Genomic DNA, 11,320 nt, shown 5'->3' with positions numbered 1-11,320 from the left:
AGAGGGACACGGAGGGACACCGAGCCAGCCGTGCTGCCCGCTAATCCTTTTATTGATCGGCAAACCCCGCATCTCTTCCACGCTGCCGGCCGCGATCCCGGACCCGGGGGGTCCATCAGTCTCCGAGAGAAGGAAAGGGACAAAGTCAGTGATGAGCAAAGAAAAGAGGCACAGCCCGGCACCCACCGGCCTCAGCCAGAGCCGGGCGGGTTCTGCCGCGATTCCCGGGGTTTGGTGTGCACAGCCCCAGGCTGCAAACGTGTCCCAGGAAAGCCTAGAAAAAATGTCCCTTTTAGGACCAGAGACAAAGCCTTTGGGAAGAGGTGGCTAATTTAAACAAGGCAGGAGCTGGTGTAACCAGATTTGGTGCCCAGGTGTTTGTGTTTTCTTTTAAAAACCACCTGGAGGTGCGGGGGGGTTAGCACAGCTGCGGCTGTTTCAGTGGTTTGTGCTGGAAACAGAACAAAGCCAAAGAGCCCTCACCAGGCCAGAAGGTGAGGGGAGTCAAATGTAAAATAAAACACACACTGGAAGGAAAAATACTGAGTTTCGGGATATCAGACACCCAGGCTACCCTGGTGTCTTACCCGGGTTCCAAGGGGACACTCCCATGTGCTGAAGGAAGAATTTCTTTCCAGAGAGGGTGATCAGCCCTTGGAATGGGCTGCCCAGGGAAGTGGTGGATTCTCCGTCCCTGGAGGTTTTTAAGATAAGACTGGATGTGGCATCAGTGCCATGGGCTGGGAACCACGGCAGGGTTGGATCAAGGGTTGGACTTGATGATCTCAGAGGTCCCTTGCAACCCAGCTGATTCTGTGATTCTGTGATCTGCCAGGGATGGGCAGAGCTGGGCAGTGCCCAGGGACGGGGATCTTCCCTCTGGTGCCCCAGCAGAGCTGAACCCTGGCTGAAGGTTCCAGCTTTAGCAGAGGCACTTACCAAAGGCACAGAGAGCATCCTACACTGTCCCTGCCTTACCTGTTCAGCCTTCCTGCTGTGGTCCCTGCAGAGCAGCTGTGCTTCCCTCCTCCTTGGCTCTGTCTCGCATCTGCAAGAGCGGGTGGATGAGCAAGGAAGGTCCCGAGTGTCCTCCTGCCCTCCAGGTGAGCCCCTGCCAGGCAGGGCCCCCCTTCCCAGCTCCACCTGAGCAGGGAGCAGCCCTCTGCTGCCCTCGGGGCCGGGCTCAGCTCAGCAGTGAGGGCAGAGGCTCTGCCTGTCCGGGGTCACCGGCTGAGCTCTCAATCAGCTGACCGAGAGCCGGGGAAAGCCTTCCCAGGAACAGGCCAGCCATTGTCACCAGAGGGAGCCTGCAGGCTTTGGGATGCCTTCAGACTAGCAGATCACACACAGGTATGGCAGTTTGGTTCCTCAGAACCAAAGCAGTCTGGAGCACACACAAAAAGCCAGCTCCTGTGGCAGTGGCTCAGCACGTTGGCTGGGCTGGGGAGGGGATTTTTGCAAGGAAGGAACTCTGCTTTAGAGCTGTTCTGGCCCTGGGGAGCTGAACCTCTCCTCTGACATGCACATCTACAGCTATTTAAGGTTTTAGTGACTCATTACCAGCACTTGCTCTCCTCCATGTTCTAAAACCTTTCTTTCCCCTGCCAGCTGTTCCAGGATGGTTTTCTGCAGCAGTGGTGCATTCACTCCTCTTACAACGGCCACTAATTCTCCCTCCTGGAAGGTGTGGAAAGCAAATCAATCAGTCAGTCAGTGCTCAGATTGTGCTCTCTGGGCCCTGGAAATCCCCCCAGCAGCACATCACCCACAACATTATGTACCAGGCCCTCCTCCCTGACAGAGCTGCTCTGCTCCACAAGAGGGAAGCTTTGGAACAACCTTCTCTGTGGTTCCTCATCAGTCTTAGGATGAAGCAAAGCAGTTTGTGAGAGGAGTGAGGTCCTGCACAGGCAGGAGACTGAACCTGACGACCCCACAGGGCAACACACTGACTATATTTTAATCCCCACAGCACTTGATCACCAGCAGATACAGAGCAAATAAAATTTGCTCATCACACATTAAAGAAATAGAATATCCCTCCAAAAGGCCCGTTGTTCCCACCAGCAGGTCATGTTTGTTGCTGTGCATCTACTGGGAAAACGTTTTCACTCACAGCATAAAACAGAAAGACAGGCTGGCATTGTCCTCTGTATCCTTCCAGAGCATCAATGGAATCAACTTCAGCCTGAAAGGAACGGGAAATAGAGCAGGTGTTTCTAGGAAAGCATTTCTGCTCCACAGGGAAGCACATGCCTGGACTCAGCCCCCTCAGCTGGCTGGTCCTCACCCCCCACACGGGGAAACACCTCTGGGGCCTGGTTTGGGGGGACAAAGTGACACCAGTCAGAGCCAGGGCCACAACCAAGTCCCAGCTCAGCAGCAGGGACCTGAGAAGCAGGCAGATCTCACCTGCAGGAGCTGGAACAGCAGCTCTGCTGGGACAGGGATGTCTATTCCCAGCAGCTTGCCTGGGTGAGTCCCACAGAAGAAGGCTGGAAAATGAAATGGGGGCCTCTTGCCCATGAGCAGAGAAGTGGCAGGAGGAGCTGTGGTGGCAGCAGAGGCAGCAGCAGGAGTGCTGAGCTGTGAGAAACCTCCCTGCCCTTGGCTCTCTCCAAGATCCAGAGCTGCCTTCAGCCAGGAAAGGCACTTACACACGGAATCCCAGTGGGACTGAGGTCGGGAGGGACCTCTGAAGGGCTCTGATCCCAGACTGCCCAAAGCAGGGCTGGTCTCAGTGGTACAGGAGGGTGTTCAAGGCTGTGTTAGTTTTGAGCATCTCCCAGAATCAGCTCTGCACCTCTGGGAACTTGTCCCAGTCCTACCATTCCTACACCAAGTACTTTTTCCTTCTCTTTACTTGGATCTCTCCCTGCTGCAACTTATCCCGTTTTCTCCTGTCCTGTTGCTGTGTTCCACTGAGAGATGTCTGTCTCTGCCTTCTCCATCCATCCCCCACTTGACACCTGTTCCTTTTCCTCTCCAGGTGACCAAACCCAGCTCCTTCAGCCTCCCCCTGTACATCAGAGGGACTTTGTGTTAACAGCTCTGTCCAGTGTTATTTGCTTAAGCAGAAATCTGGACAATACAGATCCATTAAAGCCTGAAAATTCTTCATTATATGAATTCTTACAGATGTACCCAAGCACCTGTATTTGGCAGGTTCCCTCCCAGCAGCTGCAACTCCTGCACTGTTATCCTTTGGGCTGAATACTGGAAAGACAAAGTCACTTCAGCCTTCAGGCCCCTGCCAATTGCAGAGGACTGGGTATTGCAGGCAGTGTCAAATGAGATCTTACCACAGCAAAATGCAGGAGATTACTGCCAACTTCATTCCTGATTTTTTGGAAGAGATCCACTACTGTTTTGCACGGGCCACACCAGGCTTGAAATGCATCAACAACTGTGAGCAGGAAAATGAGTGAGAATGAGGTGAAAATGGGTCAGTTCAGACACAGACCAATAGACCAAACACTAGAAGGGCTGGATTCAACTCTGAGGTGGAAACTGTCCTACCCTGGGAAGGTTTGAGATGCTGGATCAGAGGATGAGATCACATTGTAAAATATCGAGCTAATAATTATGTGGAGGAGCCTTCAAAAGAAACATGGGCATGGCTGTGCCCTTTGAGGGACCAGCTTTTCTAGGGAGAACTGCAGAGGGAGAGCACCCTTGGGAGCCAGGGCTGTTCCTTTGCTGGGGACAGTCCTGCTCCAAGCAGTGGCTGGACTGGACACTCCAGAAGCTTCTGGACCAGCACTGCTTGGATTGCATGACAACTGTCCCACATGAACAGGACTACAACCTCCAGCTTGTCTCACCTCTGTTGGAATATTTCTTCCTTCCATTCAGGGAAAGAGGAATGGAGGGACTGACTAAACATCCTTAACACTAATAATTCCTAACAGTCCTGGCATCCTCTAAACACAGAACAAGAGCAACCCAGTGTGCTGACCAAACCTTACCAATGAGTCCTTTGAGACACAGCATTTCTTCCCAAAGCTCCTGGCTAGTGATGTTAATCTGTGTGAAAATGTAAAAACACAGTAAAAGCAACAGTAACTCCAAAGGTACCACCCAGTTGCTGCAAACATCTGGACAAACTGCTTAAGAGGGACACATCTGCCTGAAGAGGAGTTACCTGAGCACTCAGGAAACTCACCTGACTGATCCTCTCACCTCTGACCAGCTGGGCACGATGTCTCACAACATCCAGGGAAAGGCAGATGGAAAGGCAGCAGCACCCAGCCAAGAGAAAGCTCTCCCTCATTTAGGGGCACTACTGGAACAGTGGCTGCCAGGGGGCCCCAGGCTTGGTGTGCAGAGAAGCCAAGAGTTGTTCTGGGAGCTGACTCCCCAAACTGGGAGCCCAGACCCACAGTCAGGGCCTGTCTGACTGCCCAGAGCTCCAGCTGAACCCACCAGACCCTGTCACCTACAGAGCAAGGGGGAAGGGCTGTGAGACACCCATCACAGCCTCAGCTTCTTCCTGGCACTCTCCTGCTTTTCTGGCAACACAACTCCTTGTGGGGCCACGCAGCAAGATCTGAGAGCAGGACCCAGCTGAGCAGGGAGTCAGAGCAGGAGGATGGGCTGGGCTGTCCCACAGCACTGGCTGCTGCTCCACAGCCTCCCTTCCCCACACCCAGCTCAGCCCAGTCCTCACAGGGACTCACAAGGCAGGGGATTCTCCAGCAGCAGCTTCTCCCCTGGCCTGCACATGAGCTGTGCTACTTTTAGAGGTTTCAGTCTTGCTCAAATAAAGCAGTAAATACAGAGCTCCTGTGATGTGTGGGCACTAGAGGGGGGCTGAGCCCAGCGTGTCCTCACCTGAATTCCCAGCTGTATCCAAAGACTTCCAAAACACAGTGAACAGAGAATACAAAGTTCTAGGTTGGGAGGGATCTGTGGAGTTCTTCATCTAATGCCCTGCTCAGTGTTAGATCAGCTTGCTCAGGGATTTACCCTGTCAAGGATGCCCTAGACAATTCCATACACTGTGCCATGTGCTGTATTATCCCACACTTCCAATACTGTTATTAGAAAGGAAAAGATCTTTAGCATCTTCCCCATCTTACAGGACTTGGCCCTCAGTAGGTACTTAAAAACACAGCAAGTTAATAAAAAAAAAGGCTTCTTGAGAAATGAAGATCTGGTTTTGTTCATCGTGAACAATGAGGATTCTCAATTCCTTCTTCAGCTGGTCTCATCAATCCCAACTACATTTAGACTACAATGGAAGACAGGAAGTTGCCCCAAGGCAATTATTTCACAATAATTAACACCAGAGCTTTTCCAGGACATCCCATCATATCCAAGGTTCAGCTTTCATCTGCAGGTGTGAACAACCAGAGTTTTGCAGCCCCAGCCCCAGCTTTGCCTTGGCTGCCCAAGGGGCACAGTGTGGTTCATCATCACTCAGGAACTGAGCTGGACAAGCAGCAACAGAGTCCATTCTTACCTTAATAGAGAGCTCCTCTTCCTTTTGTACACATGTTCACATTTTCCAATCTCAACAGTGAATAAACAAGGCCAGAGAGCCCATAATCTCTTCCATTATTTCTCTCTTGTGAAGACTGAACTTATTTTAAATTTTGAAGCAGACCTTCAGAACCTACTTTGGGTTTTCAATGTTTTCTCATAGTGAACCACTCCCAGAACCCCTCTCTCCCCATGCAGTAGTTATAAAGCATCATTAGGTCACTTGTGCACTGTAAACAAGGCAAAATTCCTCCCCATATCATTGTGAAATAGGTTTTTTACCCTTAGAATTTTTCTCGTACCTCCCAACTTTTACAGGGAGCCTTCTGAATATGTGACCTGGCCAGAGATGTTCAGTGACGTTTGTGGCTCAGGAGAAACCCCCCCTTCCCCAGTTCCCTACTCCTCGATGTCCTCTGAGCAATTATCCCATGAAACACAGATGAATTCTGATCTGACAGCAGCCAAACCTGTGCCAGTCCCTAAGAGCTTGCAACACAACCTGCAGCCCCACAACCACCTCCCTGTGCCCCCACAGCACTGACAAGGGGCAGATCTGACCTGCCAGGCCTCCCCACTGTTCCCACCTGCCTTCAGGAATGTTTTCCACCCCAGGGACCTCACAGCAGGGCTCTGCCAGCAGCATCTGAGACACCTCCAGACTGAATTTCATCCTTTGCACTTAACTATGAGTTTACAAGGTCTTTCAAAAGCCTGGCTCCTACTGACCTGCAGCTCTACCTCCTTTTTCTTTGCAGCCATCCCTCTGCAGGAACAGGATCCTGTGAGCAGCCCTCCAAGCACAAGCACTGCCGACGTCCTCTGATCCCGTGGGTCCAACTGCTGGCCAACCTGCACCATAGAGAGAGCCTTTCACCTGGCTCTGATCCTCCACCCAGGACAAAGCACCCACAGCAGCACCCTGGCCCTGCTGCAAGGACAGGGGGTGGCTCAGCAGTGCCCAAAATCTGGGCACAGCTTTGCTCTTACCTTCACAGAGTCGAGGTGCTGCTGCAGGGCCTGAACTGCCGCTCGCTTCCAGACACAGCAGCCTGTCCCCCTCGCCTGGAGGGTGGGAGAAGGGGATGGGCCCAGCAGGGCCTGCCAGGACCTGTGTCCAGCTGGCAGGGCCCCAAGGCTGCCATGGCAGCGCTGGCTCTGCCTGGGCAGCACGTCAGCCCAGCCCACCCCGCTCCCTCCTCCGTGCCCGCTCCAGCCGGGAAGTTCAGCTCTGTCTACCCTGGAACTCCCCCTCCAGCAGCTGCACTTGGAGCCTTTCTGCCTCCTCTGTCCTGTCACCCCTGCCCAGCTCCCCCCTCCACCACTCACCCCCACTCCAGTTATCCCACGTCCCTCCTGAACTGGGGGCTCAAAGCGAGGTGTGGGATCCAGACCCAAGCAAGGGGATAACCTGCTGTCCCAGCCCCAAACACAGCTCAGTTTGGGGATAACCTGCTGTCCCAGCCCCAAACACAGCTCAGTTTGGGGATAACCTGCTGTCCCAGCCCCAAACACAGCTCAGTTTGGGGAGGCTGGTTGGTTTTTCCCTTCTTTGCAGAGAGAGCAGTGCCAGTGCCCAGCCCCTCCCAGGTTTTGGCTCACCCCATCCGTGCCCACGGGGTCCTGGGCTCCAGGGCAGACCCTGCTGTGCTGCATCTCATCACGCAGCACACAGGTGGTGGCCTGGTCCTCCAGCTGACCATGGTCCCTCCTGGTTGGGGGTTCAGTTTTTGGTACATCAGTGCCCCCAACATGTCTCTTTTTGCTGAAATCAGCCTGCAGAGGAGCCCTGATGATTTCAACCACCGCTGTAATTCTGCACATTGACACCTCCCACATTTCAGGAGTACCAAAGACAACCCATTTCTACTCGAGAATCTAATTTCATGCCCCTCAATTATTCCTCTGTCTGTCGTGTCACTGCTTCAGCAGTTCTGGGGAGGCACAGCTGCTGCTACAACTGGGTGAAATCTGGAAAAATAAATTTTAAAAAATGTGAAATGTTTGCCTTAGGAAGGTCCTGGCACAAGGTGCTTTAAGCAGGTCACTTGGCTTCTGTCACTGCCACAATGCACATCTGTGACTGGAACAGCCAGATTGTGTCTCACTGGATTTTCTGTGTGGGAAAGACAGTCCAAACATGGAATGAAGGTGGTGGGGAGCAGCCAAAGGTCTCACTTGTCTGACAGCTCCTGTCCCAAATTCACTTTGTTGACAGGTGTTACCTCTGCAAGAGGGACTTCCAGCACTAGACCCAGATATAAAGAGAGGACATACTTATCAAAATTCATCAGGGTGGGGTTTCAGCAGAGAAATAGCACAAGAAGAGCAGAAATCCTGATGATTCACATGATGTCCAAACTCTGCTTTGGTTCTGCAAACAGCCCTGGCATTCACAAGCTGCTGCCACACAAGTTGGGAAAGCTCTGGGTGACCAGCAAAGTCTGTTCCCACTGTGACTCTCAGGCTGCAGAGGGGCAGGCCCAGAGAGCTCAGATTTCTCCAGGAAGCTGAGAAAAATCTCCATGTTCTGGTAAAGTTCTCTTTATTTACAGTATTCTTCTTTTTGTACATACCTATAGCAACATCAAAAATTATTCACAAAGCTTAACTGAATGTAAAAATGTCCTCATCCAACACAGTTTGTCCTCTCAATACCTGTGGAAAACTTCAACTGTTCTCATGCAGCAACGAGATTGTCTGAGCATTGGTTTTTAGTTTTTCTGGCAGAATTGTAGGAAACCACCTCAGAACTTGTACAGAGATACTTTTACTCACCTTTTTTCTGAACACCTTTAGGCACCGAAGTTCTACAGAATCAAACTCAGATTTGCTTTTAGAAATGTGAGTTGGGGAAGGAAGAGAAGAGATACAGAAGAACTTGAGCTCCTAAACAAACACAGGAGTGCAAACTGAGCACATTGGACACTTTTGCACTTACAATACCTGCCTCAGAACCTCCTTCTCAGTTCAGGTAAAAATATATTTGATTCAATTTTATGAACAAGACTTTTTGCTTCTGAGGTACTGAGATTTAACAAGTTCTCACGTATTTTTACTGTCCCTTTTGTTCAACCCCCAAAGTCCATCATGAAAAATTTGCAGAAGGACATTAAAAAACTGCCAGTCACTTACTGCAATGCCTGGGGGAAAAGTGTCAGGTGCTCACTTTTATTTGTCTTTGAGAGTGGAAGAAGTTACATGAAATGTAGATATTGTCCTTTGCAACCAAGTGATAACAGTTATCTGATACACAGCACATTCAAATTCCAGGCCAAACTGTGGTCACATTTTCTGACACAAGTAGTTTACCTTGGAAAAAAAGTAAGGCTGTCACAATTTGACCTTCTGATCAGAAACAGAAGATTTAGATACTTATCAAAATTGGTTAGCAAAGTTACAGACCTCTCTTTTTGCTGCAGCCCCCCTAAAGTTCAGTGTAGGAGAAGAAAGATTTGGTTTAAGCCATTGGCTGCAATCCCTAGTGCCTGTTAGTGCTGTGGAAATACAGTGCCTGCAGAGTCTGGCTTAACCACGGGCTAAACTGAACCCCAAAGGGCCCAGAGCCCTGGACTGCACCCCTGAGGAGGCTCCTGCTGCCCTGATGCTCCAGGTACACCTGCCTGGGAAAGCCCTGGGCTCTCCCATTCCAGCCTAACCTCCCACAGTCTTGGTCTGCACTCATGTTTGCTTTTCCACACTTCCAGGCACAGTCAAGGCCTCCAGGTGCAGTCCAATCCCATCACAGTCCAACCCCATCCTTGTTATCCAGGAATCTAAATCCATGCAAGTGTGTATCTGCCTATGTACAGGGATCTGCAGCAACACTGCTGAGCCAGAAAACAAAACCAAACCAAAGCTCTGGTTTTTCCATCCCTCCCCCAACCTCATGCTCCCAGCAGATCCTTTGTGGAGATGATCTGGAAGTCACTTAACTCTTTGTGGAGGCAAAGGATGCAGAACAAAAGCAATCCCTTAACCACTGCTTGGCAGCTCCTTCTGCTCTCTGCCAAATTAATTCTGCACCACACTGGTCCTCTGCTGGTACCAGTGATCAGCAAATCCCTCTCCCCTGAACAAGCCAATCCTTCAGCAATTAGCTGAGCAAATTCCTGGCTAGGAAAGCAAAGCTTATTCCTGCTGATCCTGCAGCCACGTGCTCCTTCCCAGAAAAGCCAACAGTGCCCCTAACCCTGAAGTATGAACTTGTCTTCTAAAAATGTAAAGAAACCCAAACCCAATCCAGCTGACCCATTCCACGGATTTGAGCATGTTATCAGTACCAGTGACCTTGCATTGTAGTAAAGAACTCTTTGATCTTGTCAGTACAAAATGTGCTGCTTGGAATTTGGGGTCTACTGTCTTCCTCTAGTTCTCTCTTTAAAAAGGAAGTATAATGTAAGTTAAGCTGAAGTTCAGAAATGCATATATTTTACTTAAAAACATTCATCTGTTCAAAATTCAAAATAAACTTTATGGGATACAACAGTTTGGTTTTTTTTTTTTAAATAACATTTCATTCAAACTGTATATAATTCACTGAAGTATTCGTACAGCAAACAATGGTTAACCCTTGAAAACCTGTAGAAAAAGATTTTCACACAAAAAAAAGGAAAACCAAAAGTGAGTCCTCACACCCACCCACACTCACCCAAGCACACACACACCCAAGCACACACCCACACACACAGGCTGCAGCAAAAGCAGAAAATTGGAGGCCCAAAAGGAAAACAATGACTGATTGTTCTATCCAAAGTCCAGGTAGCTCAGGAAAAAAACCCAAAAAACCAAAACAACCCCCCGAGAGTCCTCTGAGTAAAGAAACTACCTCAAGAAAGTTCTCAAGTGCACTGGAGACCTGATCATTTGAACTGTTTCTGCAAAGCAGCTCCCTGCACCTGAGAAAAATGCAGCCCAAGGTGACTTGTGCAAATATAAGGAGTCAGGAGTATCTCCTGCTGTTCCTTAAGGAGACATGAGGGGTGTCCATGGATTCAATTAGTCTTTGATCATGCAAGGTACTGCTGGAGTGCTGTCTTCGCCCTGCAAGGAGGAACAGCCCGTTAATCACCAGGGTTTGGCTTCATGGACACACTGTGCCAGGAGGGGAGGGAGGGGACAGCTCTGGAGGAATCTGGCAGTGGGGCAGAACTGCTCTGTGTGGGCTGTGACTGGTGAAGAACCCACCTGGCACCTCAAAATCAGGTGATCTACCCAAGTGCAAGCCGAGGCACCTCCCAGAACGGTGGGACCTGAGGGTTGTGTGTTACCCACTCCTGCAGAACCCTGAGGAGAGCAGGGAAGAGCAGGGGCTTTGTCACACACTGCACTGGGACAGGCAGGGCTTTGAGCTGAGAAACCCAAGAGCTGTCACAACTCAGCACACACCAGAAGCACACCAGTCCTGTCAGGAATGCCATCAGGAATTTTGGCCCCCACCAAAAACATCCGATGAGGTGGGAGGGAGAAGAGAAGCAGCAGCCAGTCTAACACTGGGATTGATGTGATCTAACACTGTGCAACATTTTTGTTAAGAAAAACACACCTCCCAGCAGTCTGGGGTTACACCTGCATCATCACCTCAGCTAACTCAGGGCTTCCTCCCACCTGAAGTGAGAGGTTTTGCTCTTCCTTTGTTCCCTACAGCTCCCAGTGTGCTACTGGGACCTTGACAGACTCTTCCAACTTCTCCAACTCAGCAACTCAGAGGAGGATTATTTATTTTTCCTTCCAAGTTTCCTGCTGTGATCACAAGCTCATGGAGGGGGCTGGTGTAGCAGAGGTGGGTATCAATATATTCCTGATTATCACCTTCAGTGCTGATACTCTGCCACAG

At 50.4% G+C, this 11,320-nt stretch overlaps 2 protein-coding genes across 4 annotated transcripts in view; both read right to left on the bottom strand.

Moving 5' to 3' along the window:
* Positions 1-844: 844 nt before the first annotated feature.
* NME9 (NME/NM23 family member 9) lies at positions 845-6,658 on the bottom strand. Its single transcript, XM_018080040.2, has 7 exons — positions 6,475-6,658; positions 6,214-6,336; positions 3,969-4,026; positions 3,303-3,406; positions 2,117-2,188; positions 1,561-1,677; positions 845-1,048 (listed from the first exon to the last, which is right to left on the bottom strand). Exons 2-7 carry the CDS (start codon positions 6,244-6,246, stop codon positions 983-985), a joined length of 450 nt encoding a protein of 149 aa, XP_017935529.1. The 5' UTR covers positions 6,247-6,336; positions 6,475-6,658; the 3' UTR covers positions 845-982.
* A 1,354-nt stretch (positions 6,659-8,012) lies between these two features.
* Positions 8,013-11,320, bottom strand: part of ARMC8 (armadillo repeat containing 8) — a 61,448-nt gene continuing 58,140 nt past the window's right edge. For all 3 annotated transcript variants that reach the window (XM_018080025.3, XM_018080026.3, XM_018080027.3), the window contains one exon: positions 8,013-10,527. In XM_018080025.3, the coding sequence (XP_017935514.1) occupies positions 10,494-10,527 (34 nt within the window). In that variant the 3' untranslated portion in view covers positions 8,013-10,493. The remainder of the gene's footprint in view (positions 10,528-11,320) is intronic.

Source organism: Manacus vitellinus, unplaced genomic scaffold, assembly GCF_001715985.3.
Source record: "Manacus vitellinus isolate BGI_N305 unplaced genomic scaffold, ASM171598v3 scaffold_49_pilon, whole genome shotgun sequence".
NCBI classification, from domain to species: Eukaryota; Metazoa; Chordata; class Aves; order Passeriformes; family Pipridae; genus Manacus; species Manacus vitellinus.
Note: the sequence above shows the minus strand (reverse complement) of the source record. Positions and strands in the feature narration are given on the sequence as shown.